The sequence below is a fragment of the Nilaparvata lugens genome, chromosome 2, assembly GCF_014356525.2.
Source record: "Nilaparvata lugens isolate BPH chromosome 2, ASM1435652v1, whole genome shotgun sequence".
Lineage (NCBI taxonomy): Eukaryota > Metazoa > Arthropoda > Insecta > Hemiptera > Delphacidae > Nilaparvata > Nilaparvata lugens.
This window is the reverse complement of record NC_052505.1, coordinates 89,931,017-89,952,083: the sequence shown is the minus strand read 5'-3', so window position 1 is coordinate 89,952,083 and position 21,067 is coordinate 89,931,017. Positions and strand designations below refer to the sequence as shown.

Sequence of the window (21,067 nt, the reverse complement as noted above, 5' to 3'; positions counted from 1 at the left end):
CTAGCCTACAATCACATATTGTGAATGCAGACCGTTTTCAAGTTTGAATTTTCAAATACCCTGATCACAGTTAGAAGACAATAATATCATAGTATTTGAACTATAAATACTTATGTTTCTGAATTTTCATTTGCTAATTACTGTTGATGCCTTGAGTATGATCAAGGTAATTACAAATTTATTATCTTTTGTTGAATAATCCAACTTATTCTTTAAAGATTAATAGATACGCATCGAGGAATTTCATAGAATTTTCAGCCTACCCGAATTGAAATGAGTTTTTAATTATTTTCGATAATCTTAAGTTTTTGCAAATTGAGAAGCAAATGGAAACGTATTAGCAAAAATGTTGGAAAATAGAAAAATATATAAGTTGGTTTGGGTATATTTCATTTATAGGTAATCAAACAGCTATAGAAATATTCAACTTGCTTTTATTGTGTGTGAAAAACACATAATCCAGAAAATACTTCCTGAACAAAAAGTGCTCAGACATATTATTGTTATAAGTTTTGATTAGATTATTGACTAGAGCTATTAATCACATATATTTGTCTTGACTAGAGATTCAATTATTATTGATGAATCTGAATAAAGAATTGAAAAGTTTTTAATAATAATAATAATATATCGCTTTGAATCTTGAATGAAAAATCTTTCAAAAACTATGTCAACTACTAGGGCAAGTCTTATCTGTACCGTATATTAAGCTATGGATCAAATATTTTGATTATCAATTCCCCTCACTAAAAAATATTTTGATCATCAAATTTCAAGTTTTGATTGAAAATATTTTGATTATCTAATTTCCAGTTTTGATTGAAGAATTTTTGATCATCAAACTCCAAGTTTTGACCAAAAAATATTTTGATCATCAAATTACCAGTTTTGACTAAAAATTTTGCGATCATCAAATTTTCAGTTTTGATCGAAAAATATTTTGATTTGGTTTTTGAAATATTTCAAGTGTTTAATTTTCAATATCGTGCTGTAGAGGATGGACTGCTGACAAGGAGTATGTCTTTTGGCTGAACATCGAACTGTTTGATGGCTTTCAAATGCTGTAGAAGGAGATCCTCTGGTTCTGTGATGGATATCACCAACCAGCCAAGCATTGCAAATATGCAACGACATACATTCAACGTATGCCATTGCGAAAGCTTATTATACAGCTCCTGCAATTCAGAAAATAATGATTGAAATTAAACGCACCGCCTGTACTGAGCTGGAGACGAACTTAACAACTGCTCAATGAAATTTGTTGAATAATAGTTGATATTGTGGAATTTCTCCATAATTGAAAAAATACAGTACAATTTACACTATGAACAGAGATATTATGGAATTTCTCCATATTAAGGTGAAATGAAAGCGATATTGTATTGTATATCTAAACAAAAAAGACCACTGATGATGATTGCATTGACACTTGAGTTTGGCTCAAATAAATTATGTGGAACTGGCAATTTTTCTTTTATTTCACCTAAACGCAATACAGCTAAATATATAATTATTGTTAAACAAAAATCTAAATTAAATGCTATAATTCACCCCGAAGACTTCTGCTACTGCAAATATTGACAAATATTAGTTCATTAGCATTTGAATAATTGCAATATCTCAGTTATTTCCAACAGCTAAATATGATATGTTTTGCTTCAACATAAAACTGCAGTTCGGTAGACAAATGTGGATGTGACAAAAATATAACTGTGTTTTTTCAACTACATAATATTATTCTAATGTGTAAGCAATAATTATATATGATTGCAATGTTTCATAACGTTTTATAATAATTAATCCAACAAAAATGTGAATTTCAATTGTTACCATAAAGTATAGAGGTATTATTTTATAACAACAAGGAGTGGTTGTGTTTCCAGGACAGCAATTAAAAGATTCTGGGACCTTGTATAAATATATTTTTGTGTAGTATCGGTTATCGATTAGGTTAGCCTACATCCTTTAGCTATTCTTACTTTAGACAATATTCTTAGATGCAATATTTGTATTATAATTCGATTGAAGTAATGATCATTTGATGGTAATGATGGTATTTATTTGAAATTTCATCCACTCAATTACTGTGAATTGAATTTTACTTTCAATAGATTTTTCTAATTATGGCAGGTTAGACAAATGACCAAATTTATAAATATTTGTTTAGAATATTGCAAAGTAGTAACAGTAGGGACAAACTACTAAAGGTCGACACACGCCCAATGAGGTCGAAGCGTCATATTTAAGATCTTTATTTTCAAAATTATCTTGAATGTGTTTTTCTCTCAATTTCATTCAAGTCGGATCCATGATATCATCACATAAGAAAAAATTGACATACATTTAAAATTTCGTCCAATAAATCACTATGAGTTATTGTAATTTTACTTCCGGTAGATTCTTTCATTTATGGTGAATGGGACTGATCACATTCTCTAAGATTTTCAATGATATGAAAAATGAAATTTTCATTTACTTACCTCACGATTTTTTGTGAATGACTTGTCGTGAGGATACAGCATTAGCATATCATCGAGTTCTGCAGACCACAGAGTGAGAAGAAGGGTCAGCAAGTAAATGATAAGGAGGAACCAGCCCTGACGGTTGAACATCGTATCTGTGCAATGCGTCAAATCCAAATGCGCCAAATCAAACCTGAAATATTTGTTTAGAATAAAATTTGATTTTATTGCCGTTTCTTAGAACAATAGGCAAAGACAAATATTGAATACAGTACGACAATAGATGAAATTTTACAGTCTCAACTGTACACACAAAATTACATTACTGAGTCTTAAAAGTAATACAGTAAGTTATTGTACAGTAGTAACCGTAGATATAAACTACTAACAGTCGTCACAAGCCCAGCTACGTGTAGCTAGTAGGAATACGTCTTCGGAAGACGTAGCCGTCCTATGTCCCAATGTTGAATTGACGCTGCGAATCTGTCCCGTTCACACCAGCGTAGCGTAGCTTTTAATATAGGGAGATAGGACAGCTAAGGTCCGTATACAGATACTCGGTTTACACGGAGAAATGTCAGCTTTTCGTTTAAACCCCGTATGAAACACATTATGATATATGCAACCATATCTACAAGTAAAAGAGGTTTAGCGTTAAACGTAGTGTTAGCGTGTGGCCCTTAGACCCGGTTGCACAACATCTGGTTAATTTTAACCGTGATTAATTTCACGAGAACCAATCAGAGAAGCCGTCTTTTAAAGAAAGTATTCGTGGAATAACCCACGGTTAAAATTTAACCGGCTGTTGTGCAACCGGCACTCAGTCTTCCAAAGACGTATTCCTAGCTACACGTGGCTGGGTGACTATCTTTAAGATAACATTAAATAAAATTTAATTGTATTTAATTTTATCAATTTCTATACAATTCTATGGTACGGTATTCGCCTATTGAGAAAGATATCTTATAAATTAGAAATTTCTTATAAAATCTAAACTCTACCGATTACAGTACTTGAAAATGAATTTATGGATGGATGGCTTGATAGAGGAATTTAGCATAAAGCTGAAAATGAGTATCAATTTTGTACCATGTGTGCTCAATCATTCAGTTGCTCAGATTCAAAACCAAACCAGTCTTAGTTGGTGTATCAATATGCAAATGGAGCGTATTGATTTTTTCAATCCAAATTTTTCAAAGTTATACATTTAATAACATGGTTTATTTTTAGTCAGCCAGTGAAGATTCACTTATATTACGACCAATAGACCTGTAGAACAAAAAATAGGTACCGTTATAAGGAGGTCCACGTTATTATGACAGTGAAGAAAGATCGAAGAGCAGCGTTGCAGATTTTCTGTCTTGCCACTTCCTTCCATAGAGGTGCGTACAGACTTTCGCTCTGCTCCGCAACCGAACGTCACTCGAGCAGATCGATTGATGATCGACCGGAGAGCAAGAGTGGATCGACCGGGGAACGCGAGAAGAGCTAACATCTTCCGTAACGTTCATGATCGGTGCGACTGCAGAGCGGGGGCGGAGCGACTGTGGTGCGATGGTGGAACGTGGGCGGAGCGATGGAGGGTCGAGGGCGGAGCCGGCGCGGAGCGGGTTGGAGGCGCATATATCTGTACGCAGCTTAAGATACAGCTGATACCACCGGTATGTGTGATGTAATAATTATGCACTGTTTATTCTTATTAAAAAATAATCAATTATATTTTATTCGTCGAAAAATATTTTTTCAACGTTTTAATAATAAATTTCCATAATTGAGATTGAATATTTTGTTAATCAATTATATTTTTACTTGTTGGAAAACGATCTGGCAAAAAGTTAGCACTATCTGCTTTGTCGAATGATAGACAAGGTTAGCAACACCAATGCTAATCAAACACTACCATTATAACGTGGACCTCACTATACCAAAGGGTTCTTCTCTACTTAATTATTTTGGGACGAGAAAATGGTCGGGGATCTGGATCAATGAGCGTAGTCACTTTCATTAAAATGAGAGAAAAATCTATTTCAACCAACCTGTCGAAAACAGCAACTATGCAAACAGCCAGTAGAATGTAGAAGGTTGTCGGAGCGACTCTTGCAAATATTGTGTAAGATTCCATGAACATGAACAGATCTTCAACCTTATTGTTTGATTGGAGATATCCATAAGACTGAAAAATAAGAAATTTATCAACGTTTATTATAACGTCTTCCATCTTAATACAGTGAGAAATACTTTCAATTAGTTTTCAACAATAAACGAGCTGAATAGTCAATTCAAACACAGGTACTTGAATCTTTGTAAATGTGACACATAGTATATAACCTAGATTTGATTTGCATAAGCCTGCTGAGCTATTTCAAAAGTAATAATAATATTTTACAATATGAAATAGATGAATAAATTCGAATAGGGTACCAAATATCAAGTTTGTAATGTGTATAAATAATGTACCATGATTGAAGTGATAAGTGATCTAGTGAATATCCGTGCTTGCGTAGCAACCTAGAGGTCTCGGGTTCAAACCCAGATATGAAAAACAACTTTTAGCCGGGTCACTCCTGTGTTATTGGACGAACACGTCAACTGTCTGACCCGGCTGATAGGTGACAGCTTATTAACAGGCTTATTGACGGCTCAGACGATATAGTCAGGCTAGATGGGACCTTCAAGTAAAGGACTCCCAATAATAAAAATTCAAACGAATTTGATTTTTTGGTGTATCATTTTCGGAATTCGCCACAATTATATCCTTAAGGCTGTGCAAAGGCTGGAAAAAACTTTCTACTGGTGACATTTTTTGAAGTTTTCCATCTGTATATCATCAAGCTATCAAAATTAAAAAGTTTTCTCAGGAAAACATTTTTTTTCGATCTTTACTTTTTGAGATATGAGTGCCTAAATTTAAATTTTTGGGACAGAACATTCAAAATTCGGTAGGAAGTAAGTAAACCCATGAGATTTGAAGGATAAATTCTTCACGGTATTGTTGATCTAGTAAAACATTTTCCTAAAATATAGATTTTTGAGAAAGTTATTCAATTTACCAAAAATAACTTTTAGTCCAGTTATTTTTGGTAAATTGAATAACTTTTTCGAAAATTGATATTTTCAGAAAATTTTTGTTTTACTAGATCAACAATACTGTGAAGAATTTATCCTTCAAATCTCATGGGTTTACCTCTTACCGAATTTTGAATGTTCTGTCATTCAAACTTTAGGCGTTCATATCTCTAAAAGTAATAATCGAAAAAAAATGTTTTCCTGAGAAAACTTTTCCATTTTGATAGCTTGATGATATACAAATCGAAAAACTTTGAAAAATATAACCAGTAGAAAGTTTATTTTTAGCCATTGCACAGCCTTAACATGCTGTATTCACTCTATGGTTAGTCCATAAAGAAAATATAGCATAGAAAGTAGCATGCTTGTGCTATATTTTCTGTATGATTATACTTACCAGAAACGATTGCATGAGTGCCACTCCACCCAGAAGTCCGAAGCAAATCGTACTCAATGGTGTGAACAGTCTCTGAACCAGAATTGCCAAGTCTAGAGGCGTTTGATAGTTCAATCTGAAAATAAATATTTCCGTACAATTGGTATTGATCAACTGGAATTATTATTAATGACAGTGAAAGATTTGAAAAGGCCTACAAAATAAGGTGAAAATTGTGGGAAAAGAATACAAGTCAGTAAGAGTTGAAACAATTTTGAACCAATGCATACCAAGCGGATTGATAATGCTAAAGAAAACATTAACTTAAAGGCTTTGCTCTCTCTATTTTTACAGTATCTATTTACATTGAAGATATACACAAATCATAATATGAATTATTGGGAAAGGGCCAAGAGGCATAGCCCAAAACTGTGCCTTTTATTAAATTTGATATAAATATTTCTTAAAAATAGGTTATGCTTCTTCACTTCAATCCGCCAGCAAGTTTTAGCCAGCCGAGACGACAAAAATACCAAAACTGGCCCAAAAAACATCCTTATCGAACAGGATTCCAAAACCCATAACCTCTTCAACCTCCTACTCCAATAACCTGAAAGTTAAAATATTCCCGCACCCTTGCCGCCAGTGACAGCCGGGTTTGAAGATGGACATGGCGTCCGAAAGCGCTCCACAATATGAGTAGAAGCTAATAGCTATTTCTCATTTTATCCTGTCGTAACTTAGGTATTGGAAAAGTGTTCATTAAAAAGTGAGAATGTCAACTGATTATGAATGTCAATTAAATTATTCATTGGGTGGAATTTCAAGTAGCCTACTGTGTATCCATGAAAGTGGAAAATTGTTAGGAAAATGCTTACTCTGCAACATCCTCTAGCCACATTGATGACGAATGGTTTCTGAGAGCAGTGGACCGTGACGCCGGAGTGAAACCATGTCTGCCTTCAATGAACACCTCTTCACCACTCGACACTATGTCACTAACCGTTTTCAACTTTCCTTTCATCTCCTTCAAATCTGAAAATCACCCATTCCAATATCAGACAATAGGGTAGCACCAGAAACAAATAATCTAGGTACAGTAAATGGTATCCTACTATATGGTAATACCATAGAGAAACAATAGATATCCCATAGTATAGGGCGTTTATGTCGCAACTTTTACTGTTATCTCAAGCCAATAATCCACGTAGTTATTTCCCGTGAAGCTTTATGACGCTGGTAGTATCTCATATTGTGCCGTTAATACACTCTTACCCGGTCAAAACAGTAAAAATCGACAGTAATCGACTTGAGATAACAGTAAAAGTTGCGACATAAACGCCCTATACCATGGGATATCTACTTATGCTATTGTTTCTCTATGGTAATACATATAGAGTGTCCCAAAAAAGAATGCAACATTTGAATTCCACGCCATTATTGGTATGTTAGGTTGGTGTCACTGTTACTTCCTGTTATTTCATCAGTTTACCTGCGGTGGAGCGTTACACGAAGGAGCAACACGTTGTGATTCTCAAAACGCATTATTAGTAAGGGAAATGTTATGCCAAATCGAAGAGTTTGTGGAGTTATCGGTCGACAAATTTCACTTAACTAGTTCAACAGTTGAGAGACTCATTAAAAAGTTCGAGTAGACAGGTTAGATTTTGGATATTAAACCTTCGATTAGGACGCACACATCTTGGCCGGTTTATCGAGAGCATTGCTGCTGACAAACAAAGTATCACTGTGAGACCACGGCTCCAGGAAGATACAAATTTTGTTGAGAGTGTGTCACAAAAGTCTTGGATGCCTTTTTCTTGTATTGTGTTCCACAATGAACCACAGGTAATACACTTTCCATTGTAATCGAGAATATTGTAAAAATATAAGTGAATGATGACTTCATTAACAATTCGAATGGTGCGTTATTTTTGGGACACTATATATATATATATTTGATCTATATCATTTTTACTTTCCTTGCCTTACTTACCGTAGGTAAGGAGAGTATTGCTTCTAAAAAACAATAAGGTGACCCAATTTCATGATTTCTGTACGTTTTGAGGCCCTCAGAGTCCAACAAAGTGGTTTTTGAGTATTCTTTATTCTTACCATAAGTACATCATTAAAATTATAGGGAGAACAAAAATAAGGTAACCTTGTGCTATTCCTATAGCACGCATTGACCAATTAAGTTTACACTTAATAATAGGTCAAGTCTTATAGTTCTTCACTATGTAGAATTCTATATGAGTATGTGTGTACGCTTATGTGAACAGGATATATCTCAATTCCCAATCAACGGTATGACTTGAACATGAATCAGCTATAACACTGATTAGATTCCAATTACTTAAATTTGGGCTGATTACTTGTTCAATTGAACCCGGTTTGAATAAAAAACGACGAAAATATCTAAAAATATAATTTGATACTTACCAGATTGTTGGCAATACAGAATATCATCTTTCAAGTCATCCAGTACAGAAGTTATGGCCGTTGCATGCTTTTCACCATCATAGTGACCTAAAAAATTGAATAAGCGATAAAATAATTATTATATTGAACTGTTTTATTTAACGAATTGTCTTCTACTATTTAGATATTCAGTCAATATTTGCAAAAGCAGAAGTTCTTAGTACTATTCATAGCCTACAGCTTTAATTTGGTAATCGAAATTCATTATTATTGAAAATAACTTTCTATTGTTAGTGTTTTTATTTAATATACTATTTCCTTATCTATCCTATTTTGAAGAGTATATACAGTACACTCCCTAGTTTGGCCAATCTCAGGAGAATAAGTCACAACAGAGGAGCAGGAGAAAAAAATTATGGTTTCAAATTGTTACAAGCTAATATCAGTAGTCAGCTGATTATCAGAATAGTAAAGTATTAAACAATTAGCTTGTATTTTGAAATGTAATAGGTACCTTGGGTGGATCTATCCTGAGTATCTTCTTCGGTAACCCAAAATTCCCCTCTCAATTATGCAATTTAGCCAAAGCAGATATAAAGGATATCATCATAGAAAATATAGAGGTTGTGAATGCAGAATCCACCTGTATTTTCTCCATATTGCAGACGACTTTGTATTCAAAGGGCATCATCAGAAAAAATATACGAAAAAATTACGATTTTCTAACAAACTGACTCTGGGTAAATGAAACAAGACGGGACCGCGCTACCTGTGCACTGGGCTATTTTTCCAAAAAGGTGCATCTTCTAACTCTCAACTAGCATACTTTATTGTCTTCTGATTCCGCTTCATTACTCTCAATAGTGGCGCCGTGTGGTTTCTTGAATTCAATTCTAGCTGGTAGCTGTTAGCACCAACTTACCTATTACTTTGCACCTTACATCTGTTTCTTGTATTTTCTACAATTGTTGAATATAAATTACATATTATTTTTCATACATTTTCAATAATATATAACAATATTCAAGGTTAACAAAATGATAACGCGTATTCATTTATGGTATAATTACATCAGCACTTTGAAAAAACGAAACGTTAACTATGAATTAAATTGAACTAAATATGAAAAAAAAACAGCAACCACTCCGTACATAATTTTAAGTTTTGTGTATGTGTGTGTGTGTGTGTGTATAAATTGATTATTTCATATAATATCATATTCAATTATTATGTTCTTCATGTTATAATATTTAAATTTGTATATTAATATTTTATTATTATATTCAAGTGTCCCCACACAGGGTAGCCTATAGGGAACACATTAGAAATTAGGAAACAATATTGTATTTGCTTTTTGGAATGTATTTGATTGTTATTTATTTTTTTGAATAAATAATTTGAATTTGATACCTCACTATATAATATATGTGTCGAGGTTATCATCAAAATTAATCAGTGATCAAGTACTTGTAATTATTGTATTATTCCCAATGGTTCATTTGATGAAGCTCAACTTGCTCACAAGCGTGAACGTACGATTTTTTGGCTTCCTTTCAATATTATATTAGATTAAACACAACTTGGCATCATGTGTTTGTCAAGTCCCATTCAATCTCGTAGAATTTATAAGGACGGCAAACAGAAGTACGTTCAAAAATTGATATGTGGGTTTACACACCACGTAATTTTGACTAAATTTGTACTTATTGATAGTAATGTGTGTGTTTATCCAATCACTGTATGCTACCACTGGTTTACAGCTTAAAGTGCCTTTAAGTAGCCACACTGGTCCACCAATATATTCCTATCTTCAGTTACACACAATACGATACTTATTGAGCGTACGATTTTTTGGCGTCCTTTCAAATTCTATTAGATTGAATACAACTTGGCAAACATATTATGTGTATCATGTGTTTGTCAAGTCCCATTCAATCTCGTAGAATTTATAAGGACGGCAAAGACATGTACGTCCAAAAATTGATGTGAGCTTTACACACCAGGTAAGTTTGACTAAATCTGTACTTATCGATCGTAATGTGTGTGTTTGCTACTGTGTGTAGCACTGTATGCTACCAACGGTTTACAGCTGAAAGTGCATTCAAGAAACTAATATATTCCTCGGAGTGGAAACCTTGAAAATAGGCCACGGAAATGTCGAAATTCAATTACAATAGGCTGCCACTGAAGAGTCACTAGAACTTCGACCTGTCCATCCATTGTTTTCGGCGGCCCCGTCTCGTTTCTTTAACCCACTGACTCTTGTTCAGAGGTTGTAAATGAATAGTCTACCTGTATTTCCTCCATATTGCAGACGACTCTGTATTGTTTCAGAGCGCTTGGAGGATGACCTACTCCGGTGATGCCTACCTCCACTGCCATAACCCACCGAAGATCCATCCGTACTACTCCTCGATCTGCTATTCCCATTCTTTTTCAGACGTCTGCGTTTCCTTCGGTTGTCTGGAATAATAGAACCAATCATAATGGGAGTACAAAAAATTACTTGCATATAAAAAACATTATCAAATTGATAGATTGATATTAAACGTCTTCAATATCATCCTCTATATTACGACAGAATATGGATGGTTGGAAAAAACGAAGTAATATTCACACATACAAAACTAGAACTAGAGACCATCTGTGAAGATTACTCGGATATAAAATAGCTATTTATGTATTAAGAGCGTAATGCGCGACTTTATCGCTCGCGCAAAACAGTTATCACGCGACGCGAAGCGGAGCGTGATAATTTTGCAAGAGCGATAAAGAAGCATTACGCGCGAATTACAACAAAATTTTTTCTACAACTGCACAAACCTGTTAAATCACTTATAATCTGGGGGGAGTTTATAATAATTCGTCTACACTGATATCCATCATGGCTGTAGAATCGGTACAATTATCGACTTTTTAGGTTAAGATCTGACCGAGAGTGGTTTGTCTTTGGCGAGCTGCTTATCATCAGCTGATTAGCGAGCGTAAAGAAACTCTTCTGCGCATGCGCGAATGATTTGCGAGCGAAAGAAAATCTACTACGCATGCGCAGATGGTTAGCGAGCGAAAATGTAGATTCTCCTCAGAAATAAGCTGTTTTACGAGGAGAATTGAGTATGTAAATTCTTTCTTTACGCGCAGTTGTAGAAAAATGAATTATTATCACATTGATAGAGTAATATCAAAAATATTACTATACATCTTCAATGTCATCCTCTTATCCTCTATGTACGACAGAATATGGATAATTGGAAACGGATGGAATAGTTGGAATATGGATAGTTTTATAATCAACTGCCAGCGCTAATGAAAAATTAAGAAAATGCAACTAATTTAAAAAAATAATTATATAACTGCCTAATTCCATAATTCCTTATAGATGCCTAATTCCATCTGTAAATAATTATATAACTTACAGCTAATGGAGGGGAGGGAGGGTGCTGGGGCGGAGGAGAGTGAAGATGGTGGATGATGTTAGAGAGGATGAAAAATACTTCATGCTGAAGAGAATAGCACAGAACAGAGAGGAATGGAGAAAAGGAATCATGTATGGACCTGCCCTAGGGCAGAATACTGATGATGATGATGAACTTACAGCCACATCTCATACATCAGACGGAAAAGAAACTCAAACAGTTTCATTATTTTTGAAGACAGTGCTTATTTTTAAGCACTTTTCTGTGTCATATACCGGCAGAAAACATTTGTAACTGGTACTGTATGTACTTCTTATCTGGATACTTTACAGCTATGGCTTTCCCTCAACTGACACAGAATGAACCAGAAAAAATCATCTTTCATCGAGATAGTGCAATGCCTCACTGGTATGGTGCACGCGATTGGTTTGGAAAGGACTGGAAAGAACATAGTTCTTTCTTCATAGTTTTCCTTCTTCTGTGGTTTAACCTACCTGTACCCGACCGCTGGGTTGGCTAAAAGGAACCTCAGGGCTTGTTTCCCATGGCCTCCACGGTCACCTAACCTAACTCATGAATTCTATCTTTGGGAGTTTATTAAGGACCGTGTGTATGTGCCTCCATACTGCATGCAGGAATGAAGAGTAGGTAAAATGCGGGAATACTCGATCTTCGATATAAATAACCTCTAAAAGCGTAATGCTCTCCATAAAAAACTGCCCCATGACAGCGTTTATTTTCAACAAGAAGGTAGATGGAAGGTGAATGGGAGGATAGGCAAAGATGGAGGTCTCGACTAAAAGAAGGAAGACGGTGAATGACTGTAAAATCCTATTATATATATATATATATATATATATATATATATATATATATATATATATATATATATAGGTAGATGGAACAAAAATAATAAGGAATTCAGGTCGGTCGAAAATAGGGTGGTTGACATCAGAATTTTAAAAACATGTCTCAAATTCAATGTAGATTATTAAAAATACAATTCTAAGAATTCTAAGAATACATTTCAATTCTTAAAACTTGGCATTTACTGATCATAGAACAAAACTATTTGACATTTCTAACCCACCGTTTGCTTTTGTAAAGCTTCTTGTATTTCAAATTCCTTGTTTGATAAATAAAATGGATAGTGCCATTTAGAATGATTTTTCCTTACCAAAGTTTTCCTTATTTTCATCTTCATCATTCACTCCATCAGCTATCACTTTTGTCTCTTTTCCTTTTGAACTATCTTCTTCTGACATGGCTGCAAAAAAATAAAGTTTCTTCAGAAATCCTCTGCAAAGCATAACTCCAGTCATTGAACATAAATCCTATATCACAATTATTGCATAATAATTTGAGCACTGCATTACAAGAGCCAGAAAGTTCATATATTAAAAAAATTAAGTTCAAAATTATCATGTTACTAGTATATTACCATGAGAGTAATATAAACCATTATAAAAGTTAGATAGCGGATAGATAAAGGATAAGCATAAGCTATATTCTTGTCTCTGATACCGGTGTTTTAGGTAGTCTGCATAGACACATTACAGGTTTATATTTTTCATCCAGGAATTTCATAAAGGAGTAGCTTGAAAATGTATGTAATTTTGAAAATTGCTTATCCACCCAGTAAATTCGTTATAAGTAGGCTATATTACGCATTCAACAAGTCAAATAATTTGTATAATAAATATTAAATACCAGTAACTTCAAATCATACCTGGTGCTTAATCGGCATACAGACTCTTAGAATTTCATTTTCGAAACGTTACCAGCAAATATTCATAAAGTTATTATTTCTTTTAAAAGCACGCATTTCATACATACCACATAAAATGAGCAATGAGCTTGGTAAATGTGCAATAATTTATTCATTGGCAAGACTCAAGCAAGTGTAAACGATATTCTAAAAAGCCATAAGCTACCGGTATTTTTGAGGTTGATTTATAGGAGCAATACCGATTTGAAAAATAATTATTTGAGCATTCAAGAGGAAAGATGCAATAATTTCACCTGGGTTTTTCTCCTATTATATAAGGCTGTTTGTTCTTTATTAGATGAATGTGAACATAATGTTAAATTTATGAATGATCATGTACAGTACAAGGTAAAATAAGCACAATTTATTGAAAGTTAAGTTTTGTTAAATTAAAACTTTTCTGTAAGTATAGTGGAAATTCATAGGTCTATCGTAGTCTATCCTATACCTTTATAAATTTTAATACAAAACCAAATTTATTGATAACAATGATGATTTACCTGGGAAATTCACAAAACCACATTTAAATGTAGTAGCCTACAACAGTAACAAAAAATGATTAACTGTAAACATAACCTTAAAATGTTAAAAATAATTCAACGATCACTCTCTTTGCTGTGGACAGTGTGGACTGTTGCGTGACGAATGCAAGACAAAGGTGAACGAACGAAATAGGGAACAAACGTAATAACTAGAGGCTAGAAAAACACGCAACACCTGCTACCCTAGTCAATAATAATCAGTTTTACCCTGAGCAAAAACAATGCAAAAGATTATTTGTAATTCATTGATAATTACCTACCTCAAGTAAATAAAAGTGCAACATTCAATGGTAAATGTTTTTTTTAACTCTATTGTAATTATGAAAATGTTATAAACGAAAAAAATTGTGACGAACGTTTAACTTAAATACATTGTTTGATTATTCCTTGATTGTTTATGTTTTGAAAGCAGAAGCAGACAACTGACAGAACAGCCTGAGCCATCTGGTGACTTTTTCATCAACTATTCTGCTGTGCGTCCGACAGATGTCGACACCTATCGGAGATTGTCGAAACTATAGTGAGGTCCACGTTATAATGGCATTGTTTGATTGGCAATGGTATTGCTATTCTTGTTTTGTCTATCATCCACCAAAATTATAGCACTATCACTTTCTTGCTTTGCACTGTTGCCTTTGCATTGTTCTTTCAACAATGTAGAATTAATAATTAATTAACAAAATATTTTATCTTAATTATAAAAATAATGAAAAATATAATTTTTTGATTAATGAAATATAATGATTATTTTAAATGAGAATGAACAGTTAATATTACATCAATAAAACTATCAGCTATCATCTATAGAATCATAGCCTATAGCTATAGTCTATAGAATCATAGGTGGCTATGATAGAATGCATTGACAAGAGGAGGATCGGCAACGTTGTCTCCTATCTTATTCCCCTGCCATTATAACGTGGACCTCACTGTAGACCACTGGCCACTAACGTTAGAACATGCATGTATATCATTCACACACACATTTTCATTATGCAACATGAATTTTTGAAACAGATCACATCAAATTCAGTAGAAGATGAATTCATGAAAATTTGAGGATGTATTTCTCATAGTATTGTTTATAGAGTAGAATAGAAACTAAATAGAATCCTAAATAAGAACTAAAGAAAATCGTCAAAATGTTATTGAAAAAGTTAATGATTTACTTTTTCAGAAAATGACTAAAATTAACATCAGTTTAATAAATGAATATTAAATGCTGTTCACCACTTTCAATATTTCTGCTACTGCAAATATTGACAAGAGGGTGAAAAGCTAAAAGGAAATTTAATTATAGAATCTGACATTCAAAAATTATTTGCCAGCCCGGTATTCGAACTGTGACAGGAAAACTGTATTATAAAACAAGAACAAAATCTATCCCCTTCACCCTTCAAGATAGCTAGCTGTTACCGTTATATACGATGTCATATCAAATGTTCATTCTTGTTATAACTTATCAATTATATTATATTATTGAAAAAAAAAATTCAATGATTCAATAGTAATTTTTATAACTGAGATTAAATCATTGTTAAATAATTATATTTCTACATTGTTGAAATATGATCTGGCTACGTTGAGGAGCTAGAAAAGGATAGCGCTATCTGCTTTCTTAAATGATAGACAAGGATAGCAACACCAATGTTAAAGAGAACCTCACAATAGCATGTCTAGTTTAAACTTTAAAGTGATTCTAACAATACAGTAAACTTGAAAATAGCATGACATTTCAAATGAGTGGATAAATAGCATGGGAGTGCTTGAATAGCATGACAATTTGAAGTGAATCTAATAATATAGCAAACATGAAAATAGCAAGGCAGTTAGAATGAGTGGATAAATAGCATGACAATTTCAGTGATTCAAATAATATAGCAAACTTGAAAATAGCATGGCATTTCAAATGAGTGGATAAATAGCATGGAAGTGCTTGAATAGCATGCCAATTTGAAGTGAATCTAATAATGTAGCAAACATGAAAATAGCATGACTAGTTTTATGAGAAGCATAGCTGAGGAGAGTGTTGTTCATTTATGATAGTGGCTTGCCACGTGCAGTAAAGGATTGAAATCCCAGGACGGCAATAATCACAGGGTAGACGCAAATGCGCTACGTGCATTAGCTGAGTGGATTGGCGCGACCAGGAGAGAGTCATCGTGGCGGCAATGACAAGATGACTGTCATTTGGTCAAGTTGAGCACGCGTTTGTTACGTGTGTCTGCATTCGAGTCTGCATTCGCGTGGAATTAATCCGATGAAACTTGCCAACACCGTGATAGAGACAAGCGCGTCCCTCGCGTTATCATACTTGCCTTCCGATGAATTGAATCAGAGTCGCGAACCAATCACTATATCTGTAAACAGGGTTTACTGATGGAAATGAATTAGATATTGCATTTGTCTCAATGCTAATGAGACAACAAAATATTCAAATTAAATGCTGCCAATCATCACGAAGACTTCTCTGCTACCACAAATATTAATAAACGTATTGAACAGCTACTAGGGAATTCGAAGAGAGCTACCTATTATTTTACAGTCCGGGAAAATCGGGAATCGAACCCGATATCTCGCTTCTAATCGCATCTGATTAAGAATGCGTTAACCAATAATTACACGAAACGGAAAATATTTTGATAGCAGCGTTCATTGTATATAGGTACTAAACTATAGCGGCCAGCCAATCTACACAGAGATATATTTCAGTTAAAACTGTAATCTACATTTTTTGACAGGAGATTAAAACTTTAAATCTGATTAAAACTTAAATCTACAGGAGATTCGAACTTTAATCAGTTCGCATGCATGATAAAATAGAACTACTTATTTTTCTAAAAATCTCTAAAATCTTATCTATATTTCTTATTTTATTTTTGCAATTTGTATTTGTTTTATTTCATCTTATACTTAAAATCTTGAAGTGTAATATTTATTTTGTTTTAAGTTTATTTATCTGTTGTAACTCGTTTTTTTCTGTAACAGGGCATCCGCCAAAAAACCTTCGGGTTTGGCAGGACCCTCAATTGTTTGTATTGTGAATAACATTTTGATTTTTTTTATTTCTTTTTTATTTGTTCGGTAAGCATCTAGGAGTTTCCGGGTTCGATTCCCGGCTGGAAATGATTTTTAGATAGTGGATCTCATCGAATTTCCTTCTAGCTTTTCACCCTGTTGTCAATATTTACGTTAGCATAGATCTTTGGGGTGATGGACAGCATTTAATATGTATTTCAAAATTTACATGGTTTTCTTCCATCGCAAGCATGAGGTGCATGTGAAAAAACGCACGATAAATTATGCAAGGTTTTCTTTGGAGAGTGCTGGAGAATACATTTCAGTACATCGCGTCAAGATATATAATTTCATAGCTGAGAAAACGATCCAGATTTCATAAATTTTTGGAAGCAGGCCACAGAACTTCAAATTTCATCAACGTCAAATCAGACTTTAAAAACGCACGAGAAATCATGCAAGGTTTTCTTTGGAGGGCGCTGGAGAACATATTTATTCAGTACAACGCGTCAAGATATATAATTTCATAGCTAAGAAAACGATCCAGATTTCATAAATTTTTGGAAGCAGGCCACAGAACTTCAAATTTCATCAAAGTCAAATCAGACTTTGATCTTTGAATCAGACTTTAAAAGCGCACGAGAAATCATGCAAGGTTTTCTTTGGAGGGCGCTGGAGAACACATTTATTCAGTACAACGCGTCAAGATACATAATTTTATAGCTGAGAAAACTATTCAAATTTCATAGTTTTTTTGGAAGCAGGCCACAGAACTTCAAATTTAATCAAAGTCAAATCAGACTTTGATTTTTGAATCAGACTTCAAAGTCAAATTTGTTTTGAATCAATTTTCTTATTTTATTATTTCATTGAACATTATTATATTGGCTTATATTAAAAAAACGTTATTCTACAAAATGAATAAATTCATTTTTTCATCAATTCTGATCTCTACTACTTCTTATTCATGAATAGTCATAAGTCTATATAGTTATAATACTCTAACACAGAGTCATAAGACTTGTGCCGGTTGCACAAAAGCTGGTTAAATTTTAACCGTGATTAATTCCACGAGAACCAATCAGAGACGCCGTCTTATCAAAAGGCCTTCTCTGATTGTTCTCAACTTCTCATGAAATTAATAATGGTTAAAATTTAATCGGCTTCTGTGCAACCGGGCCTTTGTGTCAGCTCAAGGTGAAAATTCTCTCTCCATTCGTCAGAACTCTTCAACAATGAACTGCTATCAGAAGTACTGTGATAAGAATTGTGGTGTTAGTTGAAGATATCTCCGCCAGGGCGGCGCTGGAGTAGCGACCGGGCTCTTTTGATTGTTCTTGCAGCTAACATGCTTTGCGCATTAGCTGTATTGAATGTGATAGGGCGGAGCATCAGTAAATGATGCCGGATCCCCATGTTCTCCGCGGCGGAACCCCTTCTGAACCATTCCAGCATTCAGCGCCAAAACACAATCTTCGTCGTCAAAAACTCACTCACTCACCTCTCTCTCAGTCTCTCACTCTCACACTCTCTCACTCTCACTCTCTCACACTCTCTCACTCTCACACTCGCCACTGCACTCCAATTCGTTCAGATAAATCAAATATAATCTATCCGAGGCGCTTTCATTTCGGCCCGCTAAGCTTTAACTGATCACCGCTTGCTTCTTTTATTGGAGAGCTACGCTTTTATTTCGTTCTCTGCCACAATAGCTCGAGTCCAACTTCACAAAATACTCTTGCCTGATCAGATTACTGATTCTATGGCGTGCTTTGAGATAATCGTGGAAGCAATTCCAATAGCCTTGATGGTTTTCTCTGCAGTTAAAACTTTCTCACATAGAATAAAGAATTATTGGGGAATAGTTACTAATATCGAAAGGAATATAGATTTGAATGATTTTTTTGTCGCAAATTGTTCAAAAATACTCTTTTCACATGACGTTTCATTTTTGTTTCCATTGCAGATGATGCCTACATGAGCTTTCAGCTTGATTTGATGAAAATGATCATACGTCCATACGTACAACAAAATTCAAGTCAACAACCAGTTAGACCTCCTTAAGCTGCGTTTACAACAAAGTTATTAACAAAATGTTAATACTTAATCCTTGTAGATTCTATTAGATTCAATATACTTATCATACACATGACGGTCATATATGTTTGTCACGTTCCGTTCAATCTAATAGAATCTATAATGATTAAGTTATAAACATTTTGTTAATAACTTTGGTGTAAACGCGGCTTTAGTCGACTCTGCTCAATTGCTCAATTCAATTTGAAACAACAGCTTTTTAAAGTTCATCATATTATTCTATATGAAAATAACAAATTGTTATCTTTTAGTGGTATAGTTCATATTCAAGGGTGAAATCTTGTTTCTTTGGAACATTTCGAAAAACAGACTTCAGCATTGTTACCCTTCTCATAAATATTGCAGACTATAAAGTAATGAAGCGACCAAATCAATATACAATCTGATTATAATCTACAATTTTTCACAGAAATTGATGAGTAGTGGCATAGCCACCTCTAATAAAAGGCGCTGGCCTACGATATTGCAACATCGCTGTGTAGGTATAGAATCTAATACATGATTGGTGAAAAAAATCAGCTGGTATTTTTTTTAAATCTTTTTCACCAATCATGTATTAATTCTATGCCTACACTGCGACGTTGCAATATCATAGGCCGGGGCCTTGTATTAGAGGTGGCTATGCCACTACTCATCAATTTCTGTGAAAAATTCTAGATTATAATCAGATTGTAAATTAATTTGATCGCTTCATTACTTTATAGTCTGCAATATTAATAAGAGGGGCAACAATGCTAAAGTCTGTTCTTCGAAATGTCCCAAAAAGCAAGATTTCACCCTTTGAATACCAACTATTACCACTAAAAGATAACAATGTTTTCATTTTTCTTATAGAATAATTTGATAAACTTTATACAGCAATTGTTTCAAATTGGATTGAGCAATTGAGCAGAGTCGACTAAAGCTGTAGTGGTATGATACTCCCAAATGAATGAATGGGTATCGAGATAAAACAGTTACGAACACAGAAAACTAATATTGAATAACTTACTTTCTCCTAACAACTGACAAATGTTCTAATCAGGCAACCAGTTGAAAATGGACAAATGAATGTTTTTTTCACCTGTAGTAGCAACTATTTGTAGAGCTACTAGCTAAGGCCAATCGGGTGTAAATAGAATTAGTGCTGTACTATGATAGTAACAAGCATGCACCAATAATATTCATTGGCTTCATTGACCTGAAAGTTCGTACTTCCTGATAATGAGCTTTACGTTTCAACGCGTTTGATGATTATTACGGACGGTGCACGTTCAATGAATTATTCAGATGAAATCGTCAGACCCTCGTCATTTAATACAAAAATGTCGATGATCGCTGAAACTGGTCCACTAGTTTTGAGTGTAGTTTATTCGTTGTGGATTAGATTTATGGTGAGGCGGAGGAAAGAGTAGCGATTACTCTCATCGGTCGAGTCGCTCGCGCAGTTTGATTGTAATCCGCGCTCGCGTCGAGTCACTCTACCAGAAGGTAATTAAAACGGCATCTATATTGAGCCCCGCTCACCGGCAATATGTAACAGCGTAGTCGGTCGCAGTTTATTGATTTGTAATGGTAGGGGGTGAAGTGGCAATAGCAGAACACACATGTGGCTCCATCCCTCCACCTGCCCTCATCACACACCTATCAACCAGGCACCAATAACCACCACACACACACTCACACACACAAACACACACACACACACACACAAACAACAGGATCAAAATGTATCCAGCTTCCTATCGGCTGGTCCCTTCCATCGCTGCATCAAAGATAGTAGCTGAACGCGCAAATTTATCGCTGCATCAAAGATAAACACGCAAGTTGGCAAATTTGGTGCCACTAACCAAGTGAATAAATCTGTAAAGCATCTATTGTTGACTGGACGAAGAGTTCTCGTCATTTAGACTTGATGCTGT

The 21,067-nt window shown here is 34.4% G+C and overlaps 1 protein-coding gene across 2 annotated transcripts; it reads right to left on the bottom strand.

The window, feature by feature from the left end:
• Positions 1-416: 416 nt before the first annotated feature.
• On the bottom strand, positions 417-14,478 carry LOC111057964 (transmembrane protein 237-like). Of its 2 annotated transcripts, none has more exons than XM_039422060.1 (9): positions 14,010-14,173; positions 12,919-13,008; positions 10,618-10,788; positions 8,347-8,433; positions 6,783-6,939; positions 5,926-6,040; positions 4,499-4,635; positions 2,481-2,655; positions 417-1,175 (listed from the first exon to the last, which is right to left on the bottom strand). In XM_039422060.1, exons 2-9 carry the CDS (start codon positions 13,004-13,006, stop codon positions 978-980), a joined length of 1,128 nt encoding a protein of 375 aa, XP_039277994.1. In that variant the 5' UTR covers positions 13,007-13,008; positions 14,010-14,173; the 3' UTR covers positions 417-977. The 2 variants fall into 2 exon arrangements, with proteins under 2 accessions (XP_039277994.1, XP_039277995.1); XM_039422061.1 differs by lacking the exon at positions 14,010-14,173 and adding an exon at positions 14,312-14,478 and having other exon boundaries at positions 433-1,175.
• Between the last annotated feature and the right edge of the window lie 6,589 nt (positions 14,479-21,067).

Excerpts from the sequence above, each read along its gene's own strand:
- LOC111057964 (XM_039422061.1), bottom strand. The coding sequence starts at position 13,006 with ATGTCAGAAGAAGATAGTTCAAAAGGAAAAGAGACAAAAGTGATAGCT. Across the intron at positions 8,434-10,617 it reads GCAATATGGAGGAAATACAG|GTCACTATGATGGTGAAAAG; the intron begins GTAGACTATTCA and ends TCAATTTTTTAG. Across the intron at positions 6,940-8,346 it reads TCTGTATTGCCAACAATCTG|ATTTGAAGGAGATGAAAGGA; the intron begins GTAAGTATCAAA and ends GGTGATTTTCAG.